This window comes from Hirundo rustica, chromosome 2 (genome assembly GCF_015227805.2).
Source record: "Hirundo rustica isolate bHirRus1 chromosome 2, bHirRus1.pri.v3, whole genome shotgun sequence".
NCBI classification, from domain to species: Eukaryota; Metazoa; Chordata; class Aves; order Passeriformes; family Hirundinidae; genus Hirundo; species Hirundo rustica.
In genome coordinates, this window is record NC_053451.1 from 54980051 (window position 1) to 54994700 (window position 14650).

At 43.1% G+C, this 14650-nt stretch overlaps 1 protein-coding gene and 1 long non-coding RNA gene across 3 annotated transcripts in view; one reads left to right on the forward strand and one right to left on the reverse strand.

The window, feature by feature from the left end:
* RB1 (RB transcriptional corepressor 1) overlaps positions 1 to 6912 on the reverse strand; it is a 69981-nt gene extending 63069 nt beyond the window's left edge. Inside the window, exons 1-2 of the mRNA XM_040055260.2 lie at positions 6764 to 6912; positions 6486 to 6603 (exon numbers count right to left, since the gene is read on the reverse strand). Of these exons, the coding sequence (XP_039911194.1) occupies positions 6486 to 6603; positions 6764 to 6852 (207 nt within the window). The 5' untranslated portion in view covers positions 6853 to 6912. The remainder of the gene's footprint in view (positions 1 to 6485; positions 6604 to 6763) is intronic.
* A 272-nt stretch (positions 6913 to 7184) lies between these two features.
* LOC120748451 (uncharacterized) lies at positions 7185 to 12527 on the forward strand. 2 transcript variants are annotated; one of them, XR_005699365.2, is made up of 3 exons: positions 7185 to 8390; positions 8708 to 9094; positions 12231 to 12527. It is a non-coding gene; the product is annotated as an uncharacterized LOC120748451 (long non-coding RNA). The 2 variants fall into 2 exon arrangements; XR_005699364.1 differs by lacking the exon at positions 7185 to 8390 and having other exon boundaries at positions 8533 to 9094.
* The last annotated feature ends 2123 nt before the right edge of the window (positions 12528 to 14650 follow it).

Sequence of the window (14650 nt, forward strand, 5' to 3'; positions counted from 1 at the left end):
GAGGGTTTTCTTCTTCACCAGTCTGACTCAAGGTCTTTGTTGATACAGATTCACTACAGAAAATGGGCAGAACAACAGCTCAACATCTGCCTTTGGCTGTCCTTCAGTTTCAGTAAGATGACTTCCAGTGGCCTTAATTCAACTCATCACGAAGCAAAGCCTACCTACCAATCACTAGCCCTAAGATTATTTAACACCTAATAGTTGACATAGACTTCTTTCTCTTTTTATTATCTTTTATTTAGGATTACAAGGAACCAATGCTATAACTTTGGGGAACATAGGTCAGTTCTGTTGAATCAATACAGTTTTCTGTAGGAAAAGATCTAAAACTCTTACAAAACCTTTCAAAATGTATTTCTTTCTAGACTTATCATTACTTTTATTCAATCTGATTTTTACCAGATGACTAGTTTATTTGAACCTAGTGAAAACATCTTGGGAGGAGTCACTGACTTAAAATGCTCATCCAACACTTAACTACTGTAAAATGGGATTCTCATCTCTCTTCTTTCCAGATGTGGCTGAAAGGTGTTAAAGGCACTGACAGAAATAACTTCTCTTCCTCCAGAGGTTCTCCAATGCTAAACCAGTCCCAAGGAGGAGATGGTCACAGGAAATCTCAGCTCTAGTATGCAGTTAGAGATGTTTACTCTTCTGCCAACACTGATAATGATTTTGATGACAGCCTACAGAAGTGATCCAGGAATAGAAACTTCAAATGATGTTGTGTAAAAGAAGGTCAAGGGAAACATACATGAGAAACATGCAAACACAGATGGACACTTGAATCAAATGGGATATAGATGTCTCACTGTAAATACCGAGTACCTGATTTTTGAAGAGGAAGATGTAGAACTTGGCTTATTAAAATAAAATCTCAGTTACTAAACTCCAATCAATATAGATAACTAGCCTAATGGTAAAAGAACACAGACATTTTTTAGGGAGAGCCCAAAGGAGGCTACAGAGATGATCAGGGGACTGGAGAGAGCTGGGGTTGTTCAGCCTGTAGAAGAGGTTTCAGGGAGATCTTACAGCATCTTCCAGCTATAAGAGAGCTGCAGAGGGACTTTTTACAAGGGCATGTAGTGATAGTTCAAGGGGGAATGGCTTTAAACTGAAAGAGGGCATATTTATATCAGGTATTAGGAAGAAATTCTTTACTGTGACGGTGGTGAGACACCAGCACAAGCTAACTAGAGAAGCTGTGGATGCCCCATCCCTGGCAGTGTTCAAGGCTGGGTTGGAAGGGGCTCTGTGCAACCTGGTCTTGTGGAAGTTGTCCCTGCCCATGGCAGGAGGGTTGGAATGAGATGACTTTTGAAGGCTCCTCCCAAACCAAACCATTCAGAGTCTATATGTTTATGATTCTGGTGGGTGGAAGATGACTGTAGAATAGACTTAAGAAGCTCTCACAATAGAAAACTGTTCAGAATAAAAACCTGCAGGAAAGAAAATCCCAGGGGAAAAAAAAAAAATTGTGACCATTATAATCCCTGTCTACCTATAAAAAGTCCTGTGTAAAGATAGATCCGCCATTTTTCAGCAATACCAGTTTCTAATCTTCTACTGAACATTGTCTGGGACGGAAGATTATTATTAGCTCTCAACACATGAGCTCAAATTCAAATATAACACTAGCTAAAAGTAATAAAGTCAATGGAAAGTATTGAACTAGTAAAAATAGTTCATCTGATATGCAAAGTTCCCATTACACTTTTGCATGTAGCAAGACTGGAGGGGTCATCAATCTCTCCCCAGGATAGGCAGAAGATGAGTAAAAAAAGAAACTTTATACCAGTTCCCTGAGCTTTTAAAGTGCAAGGGCACATACAAGCAATGCATCTGCTGCTAAGATACTGAATATCATCAGCAAGAGGTCATGGTGATGATTTGTTTGTTTTGGGACTTTCAATAGCTCTTCTTTTTTTAATAACAGAGGATCCTAAAATATCTGTAATTTTGCTCATCCATACAAAGCTTTAATGGATTCAGGTTCAGTTCAGCTGCAGTTCTATAAATTAGAGACAAAGTCTAGACAGAAAATACTTTATTAGCTCATATGTGTTTCATGCTTTTGCCAAAAGCAAGAGACCTCTCTTTTAACATGAGGATGAGGTGGCTTACCAATTAAAATATTCTCTTTTTAATAAGAAACTACAACTGAAAGGAACTTAAAGGATTTAATTTAAATGTGAAATTTTATGGATTGGGGACACTTGGCCTGCTAAACATGAACTCTGTTCTATACAGGCCAACCTTCTATACTTAAGTCATCTTTATTTCATTCCTCAACTTAAGCTACTGTTTGCCTTGCACATTTTCTTCGCTTAGAAAGCTGTTCAACTCCTGCACAAATCAAGTGCTCTGCAGCATCTGCGTACCAGTGTAAGTCACTAGTTGGGAAGAATTTCAGGATGTAAGATAAGTAATTAGAGACAAGAAAAAATGTTAAAAATTTCTCCATATTTTAGAGACTTTCTGAGGGAAAAGAAAAGGTAACAATAATACATTTCTCATGGGGTACAGAATTGGCTGGTACAGAATTTTACACCACCAGCTTGAATTATAACAGAAAGAAATTAGTACAGTACTTGGAGGAAAAAAATACATGGGCAAATAAAGCTAAAATAAAGTTAGGAGACCCTAACTATGCAGATCTTTCAATATGACAAAACTTTAATAGCAGATTAGACAAATACTTGATAAAAACAGCTCAGGAATTCCTGCATCTGAACAGCTGAGCTGCAGCAGAACAGTGAGCCACATTTCCCAAACAGTGCTATGAACAGCCAACAAAAAACCGGAGCTCCTACCCACGCACCACATATTTCAGCCAACTAAGCGGATGAGCACAAAGCATACCAGACCCTATGCCTTAAAGTCCTTGGCGGACTCCAAATTCTATCAATTTCCTAAACCACTTCAATTTTCTTTGGAGAAGTTTGGTTCCAATTTAGTCACCATATCATCTCTTCCTCACACAGGTTCTTTCCAATATATTCAGCAACAATTCACTCAATTTTTTTTTTCCTGCCTATATCACCCCATATTCTACTTCAGATTCTCATGTTGTTGTTCTCTACCAAAACAAACAGTAACAGAACATAAAAAATACCGTGAGCTTTTTCATAGCAGTATTAGTATGGCTTCCTGGACTACTTCTAATATCCCTTACACCAACAATCACATGCTGTTCACCAAAGAGTAATTCCACTAAATGTATTCATTCCATCTAGAATTTACAAGCACTATTGGTTCATAATACAGATTTCAGGAGAGTTACAAAAAATTAAAGAGTACAAGAGGAGCAAGGATCAGAGCCAATGTTAAGCCAACAACAATCAGTATGTCAAAGTTTTGAAACTAAGACTGTAAAAACTACAACTCTAAAAGATTCTGTTTATCTAGGTAGCTCGGTTTGGTAAAAAAATGATAGTGAGAACAAAAATATTTGTATGACGCCAATGAAAAGCTCTTGTTTAGGTAAACACTTCCATGTACACAATAAGCTTGTGTAGGCGTTCACCAGACATCAAAATAATCTCAAAAGAAACATCTTCTGATTACACATCACCCTCCTTCACCCCACACACCAAGAGTGCTGATTCAGCATTTGGGGTTCTAAGAAATATTTGAGTTACCATTTTATTGTAGAAGAATGTCATTAAACTTGGCTGTCACAGAGGAAAGCTTTAATGTTCTCCCACTGTGAAGGAAAACAGCACCCTATTTAACAGACAGCTTTTGAACAATCCCTCTCTGCAAATCTAATTTTTACAACTACAGGTCAGCTACATTTTCCAGGAAAGTTGTGTTACCATCTCTCTCGTCACCTTTCTCCTCCTCCACACCCCTCAAAAGAGGTTCAGCCGTTTCAAGGACTCACAGCCCAGCAGCAATAGGGTGCAGCTGTATACCCTTGCCTCACATGCTGCAGAGACAGAGAACTGGAGGGCACTGCAAAGAAGGCTACAGTGCACAGAAAGAAAAGTGCAAGATAAGAAAGCTGAAATTTCGAAGTATCATTGCTAGTAGTTCAAATGCTCAAAAGAAAAAATATCAGTGTGGAAAGGTGTGACATCCTGAAAGAAAAAAAAACAAAACAGTGGCTCCAGTGTGCACATTCAGGGAGCAGCAGATAAGTTCTCTCCTCCTGGCCAATGCCTGCCTGGCCAGTAAAGTGTCTCACTGAAGCACAGGCACGTTTAGGCTGGTAGGTCACTACACTAGCAAATTTTTGTGTATATGCCTGCCGAAAATAATTACTCTATGCTTTTAAGCCACATGTACCTGTTCTGCAGAGTCTCTGCAAATGCACCCTAAGGGACTCAAAAAGGACTGTACTACAAGACGTTCTCATTTCAAGTCACCAAATATTCACTGATATATATATATATACACACACACAGCAGATGTTCAGACTACATCACTACATCCAAACCCACATCTGCACCTTGACTATCTGCCAGTTACCACAGTACCCAAAGTCTGGGCCATGCTGCCTCCTAGTTACCACTACAAGCGCCCTTCACATCCTCAGAGATTTGGCAGGCACAATTCTAATATCAACCACAAAAAACAAGGCAAGTGAGCCAAAAAAGGCAAGGTTTCAGGTCTTTGTAAATGGCTTGAGAGGGGGATTCTTAGATGTCACCTCTATTTCCATCAGCAGCCTTAAGATTTAAGCTTCCTCAAAGTGAAACCAACTACATTGCTAAAGAAAATTGTCCTGGTAAGCATTTGTCTCAACTGGTGGCCTGTTGTTTAACTTTTTGCATGAAAACAGAAAGCTGCTACACAGCTTCTGCTCCAGTTCAGAACTGAACAGGTTACTACTGAGCCTCACTGATTAAAACACTTGCAGCTGGTGCTTGCAGGACAAACGCTAGGACAGCCCCTCCAACATAATACCTCTACCAGAGGGAAGAAAAGAGCAGCCTCCTCCTGAATCCCTGCAACTTGAACTAGAGAGTCATCCTGAGAAGCCAGGCTCACCATAACACCTCGACTTGGGAAATAAAGCAGCAATTAGCCAGGTTGTTAATTTGCTTGACTTCAGAGCAGGATGAAGCCTGCTCTCAGCTAGAAGTAGCAACTCCAGTGCCTTCCAGGTCCCCATGGAGGCACACACTTGACAGCTTACTCATTTCAACACCCTGCAGATACACCTGTAAGTTTGAGGAAAAGGCCTTGGATTGAAACACAATATAATGTAGATTTTTTTTTTTTTTCCTGTACACTGAAAGGCTCTCAACAATCAGTTTTAATTGCAAGACAGTAGCTATTACCTATCTATCATAATGAAGGTCTGGTTCTGAATAGGTAAAGGAAGTAATCTTCAGATGCTGAAAGGTTTCAAATACCATGTATCTTATCTGGCCACTGCTAAGTAATGATTAGTGAAAACAAAACTCTACCTGTAAATAAAATTTGCAGGATTATACTGAAACATGCCTTGGTTTGGTTTTTTTCAGTCAAGGGAACTGATTGCTCCTGTTTTCATTCTTATAAGGGAACTCGACTAAGCTTTTAGGTAAATGCTTCCCATGAACATCTATGACCAGAAATTGTATCTGTTACTGAGAGAGCTGTGCATAGTCTCCCTTCCATGCTATAATTACTCTGTGATGTGAATGCATCAAGACCTGGTATATCCACCCTGCAGTTTAAAAAACACAGATAACAAACTATTAGTAGTGACAGCATAGCTGTGGCAAGGGTAAGCAGAAATCAGAACACGTACATCAACGCAAGTCCACACAGTGGCAATAATACCCCAGCTAGGTATTACAAAACTGTATCTGGACTCTATGACAAAGCTTCTGCCACGATTTAGATGTATTACAGCTTGTCGACACAGCACTCACACTGAGGAGAAGCAAAAGCAAAAACCAAGAAAGGGCCTAACATTTTATTAATCTGTTTACACATGCCCAATGACTAACTCCGAATGGAAATGCCTCAAATGATAAGCACAGGTTAACATTCTGCAACAGGAAAGAAAACGTTTAAGATACAGACATTCCTGTCTCTGCAATAGTCATCTCCATACCCTCTCTGCAGCCTCATAAAGTATGCAGAGGGGGGAAAAAATACACAGAAACACACAAATAAGACTACCTGTATAAAGCTGACTAAGACATATCTGAAATAACTTGCGGTTCCAAGAGTTAGCTGATCGCAGGGTGCTGTTTTCTACTGTCACTTGTTAGTAATCTAAAAGGACTCCTGAGCACGTACCTTTATCACAAAACATTAACAAAAAAAAGGGCAATCTACAGAAGCTGGCTTACACAGCCGTGAACACGGCAACATCCCATTTCGGTCTACCTTCACTTGGAGAAAGCTAAGTCACGGTATGTGAGCTTTGGTTGTGGGACCCTCGGCCGCCGCCTGCAGCCAAGTTTCGGCTCAGTATCTGAGCCGGGGCACAGGACGGGCACTACTGCCGAGCGATGCTACGAGCAGCAGCTACTCACTAGAGCTCCATCCGCTGCCGACAAGCTCTCGTACTTCTTCCACGCTTTCTCCCTGACGCTCTCCGACACCTTCAGCGCATCACACAGCACGACGAAGTCCGCTTCGCCGACCTCGAGCCTAGGAAAAGCACCACACGTCGCCGGCGGGAACACCGGACCACGGAACCCACACCACCCGCTGCCGGAGCCGCCCCGGGCTGACACCGCCCCGCGGCCCGGACCCCCGGGCGCCGAGAGCCCCAGGCGGCCCGCCCGCCCCCGGCCCGGGCGCCGCTTACCGAGGGGCGGCGGGCGGCGCGGAGCCGCCGTCGGGGCTGGGGCGCTGCGTCCTGGCGGCGCCCGCCCTGCGCGGGGGCTTGGGCGGCATGGCGGGAGCGGCTGCGGGAGCGCCCGCCGCGGGCGGCACTGACGAGCGGCCGCCGGCTCCCGCTCCCGGCCCCCGCCCGCCGCCCGAACCGCGGGAAAACGGCGTCACCGCCACCTCCGTCACTTCCGCGCCGGCGGCCGCGCCCCCGCGCCGCCCGCGGCCCCGGACGCGGGGCGGGACCGAGCGGCTGAGGCGGCGCGGCCGCACGGCCGGCACGGCGGCCCGGCCCCACAGAGCCGCCCGCGGCCCTCGGCCGCCGCGGGGCACGGCCGCTTAGGTACTCAGCAAGTACCGACGGCCGATACATCTTTTCCGTGAGGTGGGAAGAAAGGCAGACCTGTGTTCGTAGGAATAACTATACAGAGTAACTGTACAGGTGCAGAGCGGGGCAGGAATTGCAGATCCTTTAGGACCGCTGGTTCAACCACTCCAAGGGCCGGCTCCTGCGCTTTGGCCACAACAACCCCAGGCAGCGCTGCAGGCTAGGGGCAGGGAAGGAGGAAAAGCATCGGGAAAGCTGCCCCAGCAGAAAAGGACCCGAGGGTGCTGGTCAACAGCAGCTGAACGTGAGCCAGAGTGTGCCCAGGCGGCCAAGAAGGCCAATGGCAGCCTGGCCTGGATCAGCAATAGCGTGGCCAGCAGGAGCAGGGCAGGGATTGTCCCTCTGTCCCTCGGCACTGGTGGAGTTTACATCTGAACTGTGACCAGTTCCTCCCTACGAGAAAGTCCAGAGAAGGGCAGCGGAGCTGGGGGAGGGTCTGGAGCACAAGTCCTGTGAGGCGCACCTGAGGGAGCTGGGGTTGTTCAGCCTGGGAAAAAGAGGCTTGGGAGACCTTACTGCTCTCGACAGCTGCCTGAGCGAAGGCTCCCAGGTAACAAGTGACAAGACATGAGGACATGGCCTCAGACTGCACCAGAGGAGGTTTATGTTGGACATCAAGAGGAACCCATCACGGAACGGGTTGTTAAATGTTGGAATGGGCTGCCCCGTGGCATGAAGTCACCATCCCAGGAGGTGTTCAAGAAACAACTAGATGTGATGGCATTTGGTGCTACGGTCTAGTTGACCGTGGTGGATGAACAGTCAAAAGTTGGACTTGATCTCAGAGTCTTTTCCAACCTAAATGATTCAGTGATGCAGTGACCTCTCAGTCTGACATTCATCCAAGTCCTAACTGAAATGTTATTTTCAACACTGTGTGGTAAAACTGCACTTTATATAAGAAGTTCAGGCTGTGGGCATCTCCTGGATTTTAAGTCAATGAGATTCAAATTGCCAGTGCTCTGATTCAAAGATCTTAAAAATCTGCTTTGTTGTCTGCAATTGCATACTCACATTCAGAAGGCCAATCTCTGCTGCAAACAAACACCTTTTTTTTCAGACTTACATAATGACAACTTCTTAGAAAAGGGAAAAAATATTTGTATGTAAGGATTCTTACTACCTGCACGTATGTCATTCACCTGTAAAGCACCTACTTTTAGTGAGACTGCTGTCAAAACTCTGGATTTAAGAAAAAACCCAAACAAAAATCAGCGTGAGTATTAATATGTTATAAAATTAAAATTCACTAGTATTTTTTACATTCATACATTCTAGTAATTTGTTCAGGCTTTTCCTTTATATTTATTAACTTAAAACATGAAAACAGTGTCTGGCTTTCTGCTTTATAATTAGAATTAAACCGATTACAGGAAAGTGAATACAGAACAAATCAAAGTACATACACTCCAAATTAAATGTTTGAGTTGTAGACTGTAGTGGGATCTGGACATTCCTGATTATGATTCTCGTAAAACTGTGGCAGTAACCTTACCCTGCTTCTAAGCAGATTTAAATACTTTTTGTATTCAGATGGTACCAGATGCTGTGGAAGGTTTGGGGTTTAGGACTGTCTGTCATCGACCATTGAACTGCAAACAAGTAGACAGACCAGCATGGAAAAGTAAGCTGAACCCCTAAAGCACAGCTGAGTCCGTTGCCTTCTCCTCACAACTGGCTTCAAGAGCACAAAAGAATTTAAAATGAGAGCAAAGCATCTCAGAAAACTTGGTGACGGCCAGTGGAGACCATGCCAGCTGTCAGAAAGAAGGAAACACACCCTCCCGGGTCACTTCCCTCACAGCTGCTTGAACACGCTGTTAGAGCCAGGCCCTGCATTGTCCAGATGGCAGGCAAAGAATTTGTCTCATGGCCCTCTGTGCATTGCTGCTTTTGAAGAGTTCACAAACCAGCCTCAGTGTAAGTACTAATTTTTTTTTAATTGTTAGTGCACCTTCTCAAGTCAAATTTTATGCACTTTTTCATCAAGCAAGGCTCTTAGGGCTCCCCTCCATAAACAGGTAAAACGAAATTATAATCTTAGAATGCTTCAAGTTACAGCTGGAGGGAGATAAAGAGAGGCAGCAGATGAATCAAGCAACAATAACCTTTAATAATGCATCCCAAAGCCTTGGATATGGTAACTAAATCTAAACTGCGGTTGGAGGTTAACATGTGTGTACTTCTAAAGAAAGGCATGTCCTTGTGTAAAACCATATTTAAGTTGCTGCACTTTTTCCCCTTCTCCTTTTAAGATGTTCTGATTTGAATGTTTTAATCCTGTATTCTAAAACATCTTCTAGATTAAGCCTCTAGACTTTTCAATAAAATTACAAAGGAAAGAAAAAAATCAGCTCCTACTGGGGGGAAAAAAAAAAAGGAGCAAAGGAAACACTGCATGTCAATTAAAGTATTACTGATAATTTTTTCATTTGACCTGACAAAATCTTTATTCTAAACATCTTGCTACAACTGCTTTTAGAGTGTAGGTCATGGACATATGTGAAACATAGTCCAGTCGGGCAGTCCTGGCTCATTGTTTCCAGTTGCTACACAACCTTAGGTAATTTTATTATCCTATTTTTTTCTCTTAAAACTGTTGCTGTAGTTTCGTGGTAGTTGCCAGTGGGAATAAAAGCCATGATTTCAATTACAGTAAAATCAGTTTTCTGAAGCTGCGTTTACCAATGTATGCATTTAAAAACCCACTAAAATGAGAGCTTCTGTATATTAGTCCAAAGACTAAATACTGGCAGAATTTCTGCTTTAATAAGGCCCATAGGCTGTAAAGCTCAAGGATTATAAAGATGTCTGCATGTATCACACCCATTTTCCTGCATGTAACAGGCAGAATTAACCTGGGAGGTGACACAGCCTCTCCTGGCCAGCCTTTACTGTGCATTCACATTCCTTGCACTGTGTAGCAGCCCCCAGCCCCAGCCATCAGTGTCACCTGGGGTCCAGCTGTCCCTCTCAAGCCCCAGCACAAGTGCCAACAGGAGCAAGGAGGTGACAGAGCTGCAGGCCAGCTTTGCACCAGCTGCTGCCCTACAGGCCCCAGGCCTTAAGAAGAGCCTTGCTGGAGAAGCACCTGGTGCAACAGACAGACCCAAGTGACAGTCTTGCTGCAGGAGAGCCTCAGGGGCACTCAGGACATGGCTTGAACAAGCCCTTGCACCTCCCAGTGTCCCTGTGAAATCCATTCACCCCTGTGAAAGCCGTGATTGCCTTGGCATCGGCTCTGCCTTTGACACTGGAAAGGGTTTTACTGGGGCTGATGGGGTGAAACCGACTGGTTGTGCCTCTTGGTGGTGGTGACCCTATGTCTTTGTTTCCTACACAAATACAGAGCTTGAGATATGAAGAATAAAAACCATTTCTGTAAGTTAATATTTTCACAGTAGTTAATATTTTCACAGTGATATAAAATCCATAGGGGCCATAAGAAACATCTACCCGTTTCTCTTTAAGATGAGAGGTATCTGTCAGATGTTGCCACTTCCAACCATCAAAGCCTCTCTCTATACACTGATATTATTAATAAAAATAATATTTTTCACTCCACAGTTATAAATGTATATCTGTGGCTTGCTCTTCTCAGAGCACTACACAGGGCACTGCTGGACTCTGAGGACTGCAGTGATAAGTTTAAGGCAGGAATCTCTATCAATAAAGCATTTGACCAAACTGCCAGTGGGATCTGAAAGGACACCACTGTTGTTACTGGATGGGAAAATGGCTGTACGTAAATGATGCCTGTGTGCAAAACCACGACCCTTCACAGATACTTCTAGTTATTTTTGCTTGGACATCAGAGAGGTTTTGCATTGATCAAAGCTTTTAGACTTGAGTATTGCTTTTTTCTCTTTTTACTCAGTTGTATTTATGTTTATAGAAGAATCACAACTACTTATACAGACCTTCCACATTTCTTGTTCTCTGTGAGAATGGCTGTCAGAGCTGTGTCTGTTTTAACGGATTTGCACTAGTGCTGAGAACCAGGGTACTAAAGAATAAAATCCCTGACTGATGCAATTTATCAGATTAAGTCCTGGTGACAGTGCAATTGCATCAGACAGAAATGATCATTCCTGGTATGGCTTTCCTTGCTTACAAAGGTTTCTGGATATCAGTACAAATCATGCCCTTGCATGCACAGCTGCATCACACCCTGTGCTTTGTCACACAGGTACCACCCTGTATCCTCAGCAGGCAAAGCGCTTCAAACCCTAGGTACCTTCTGCCCCAGGAGGGTGCAGGGATGGCATCCCGCATCCCCTCTCTGCAGGGCAGTTCATTTCAGCTGGTACTGCCAACTGGTAATGAAATAAAGGTCAGCAAGCAAACCACAGCCCTTTTGTTGCTCGCAATTACACGGCCACATTAAGGACCCTGCTGCAATCTCTCCCTTCCCGTCCTTCTCAGCCCGAAGTTCTGCTTCCTCTGACCATGTAAGAAAGTGCACTCTGGCACTGGCAACACCCTCTCCTGCTGCTGGCCATCTCCCCAGCGAGGATGTTTCCCATGCCTTCACTTCCAGGATTTCCTAAGCCCACAAGAAGCAGAATGCACTCTCATGGAAGTAGTTCTTAGGAATCAAATTATTACTACCCAAGAATCTGAAAGCCAATTGAAAATTAGCAACCGTAGCCTGTGGTAAATGAGCATAGGCATTTCTCTGAACTAAACCAACCCGTGATCTTGTTTCTTTCTTTTTGCTTCGAGTGGGTCAAAGAGAAAGACATTCTTTACTAATCCATGGCAGTGAAATACCCTAACTATGTGAAAACATTTGTATATAGCATTCCAGAAAAACCCCTTGTGTGACAACAGCGCTATAGGCTCTTCCATGTTGTTTCCTCCATAGCAATAAAATCTTCTCCTACCCTGGAACAAGCAATGTCAGTGAGACATCTGCAGCTCTGCTGACGTCTCTAAACCACAAGCTTTTGCTACCACTGATGTGTCAGATCTCCATCCTCCCACCCAGCCCATATGAACAAACGCACGTACACACCTTGACAGGCATCGGGTAACCAAACTCTTGCATTTTCAGTCTTGCAGGCCCAAAGGATTTTCCTCATGCCAAAACTTGCCCTGTGCCTCTTTACTAAAGCTGCAAGACTAGCTGGAGCAGAGAAGCCTTGGAGCTTTTACTGTGCTTTGCAAACCTAGATTACATCGATCACATTGACTGGTCACAACGACTTTACTCATACAAAGACCAGGTAAACATCAGAGGCTCTGTGGGACTCATGAGAGCAACACAGCCCCTTCCACCAACTAAATGTAGTGGCACAGGATACTGATTTTGCTGCTTCAGTAATAAAGTATGTCTCAGCATTTGGACTTACTTTTTTTTATGAGGAGTTTTAAAACTACTTGCAAAGATAATTGTCCAGTGAGGCAATTTTTACGCTAATCCTTTTCTGGAATTCACTGGGCTGGAAATGTGCTTTCTCCAGTGCAGCACAGCTATCTTTGTTTATTAGACTCTTAACTATTATTATACTTGTATTTATTATACTTTTATTATTTAAAAAGGAAAAAAGTCCAAGCATCTCCAAGAGCTATTTCTTCCCATGGATTTCTGTCCCATGCTTCATCGACTTGGTCTAAGAGGGCAGAAGTTCCAACATGAGCTTTCACTGCACTCCAGATGTTTTAGGTTGTCCTCCTACACAAACTGCCTGGCATTTAATAAGACATGAGCACATGCTGGGAGCTTTTCCTCAGTCCACATGAGTTTCTCCCTCCTTCCCCAGACATATTTTCACACTGCTGATTGAAGTAAAATTCCTTCCAACAGGCTCAAAAGCTATTAGGGACAGGCATACAGCATGATCATAGAAACCTTCCATGTTTCTCCCCCTGTTCCACCACCCCTTCAGCAGCCTCATTTGCTGGTGTCTCTGTTAAAGGGCACACCACAGATCACCAAGTTCGGCTACTCAGTTTTATTTTGAAAACAAGTTAAAGACCATACAAAGCTTGCTTACAGATTAACAAGTTTCATGTTTAACTTAGGGAAAATAGGTACAGAATGCTCCTGAAAAGGTAGGAAACATCCTTAGAAGTACTTCAGCGTGAATCTTGCGTCACACAGGGCTGCAAAGAACGCACCAGCAACCTTGTGCTGACATATACTTGACCTTTGTTGCAAGCACACAATTGCAACATCCTGAATGTCTGTAGCTAAAGTTTTCCCGGCAGGTTTTCCAGCTTGCTTGCACATATACTGAAGTGCAGCTATGTAAGTATAACTTATACATTAACACCTGTATGCATGTGAGGCCTTATTTGATGTTCATGATTGCCATGCACCATCAAAAATGGATTTAAAAAGTCCAGCTTTGGAATACAGCAGTTAGACTTTTAATTACAATGCACTTACACCAGGACCAATCTGTAAATTAAGCCACATGCAGATGAAGAAAAAAAAAAGTATTGTGTATTTAGGAAACTTCCTTTAAAACAAATTATTTTATCTCAGTCCAAACATTCACAATAGCAGGAAGCTGGATCATAGCATGTTTACAATTGTATAATAGTGCCAAAACCAGTAAAGCATCCTCCCACTGTATTAAGAAAAGATCCTTTAAAAGATTAAAAATAAGATTAGCACAAAGTCTCTTGACTGAATTAACCTAAGACAAATGATTTGGACACCTATGGTGTATATTATTTAAAAACAGGTTTAAACAGTTTTTTGGGTTATTTTCAAATATGCAATTATTCTATAAACATTCCTACTTTTCTGATTAATCAATGCTCAAAATTTGGCCAGGAGACAAGTCAGTCCCCATGTCATGGAAGCTCTCAAGTGGATCTAGGGGGAGATTTTCCATCCCTGTTTTTTCAATGTTACTCCCTTTTTTTTCCTGTCCTGTATTTTTTCTTGCAAACAGCTTCAAAACAGCAAGTATATCTTATTAATCTTATTCTGCACTCTTCCCTAGAAAAGTTGGCATTACAAGGACCCAAATTGTATTAGAAAAAAATAAAATCAATCTTGCTTTAAGAATAGTAGTTTTAATAGTGTAAATGGCATGATACAGAATGGTATTGGTGATATTTGAGCAAGCCCCACATTACCTGGTGAAGCTCAGTGGCACAGGCTGGCAGGAACATCACGATGGGGAATAAAGGGAATGGCAACGTCCTGGAAGTAGTGAACGCTCCTGGCTCTCAGCTGGGTCAGCCTGACTCTCAGCACATGTTGGATGATGCCCATCATTTGACAAATATTCAGGACAGGCATTTTAGACATTAGCAACATACTAGATCAGCTTTGGGTCTCCACTCTGATCATATGTATTGTGGAAATACCCATCCAGAATTTCAGCAAGCAGCACAGTGTTGCCTTTAATTGAAAAGGGACATAAAAGCATGCTTCTCTGTTCATATTTAATTTCTCAGCCATCTATTCTATCTTTAGAAACAGCACTTCAAGTAAAATGCATTATTTTAACTGTA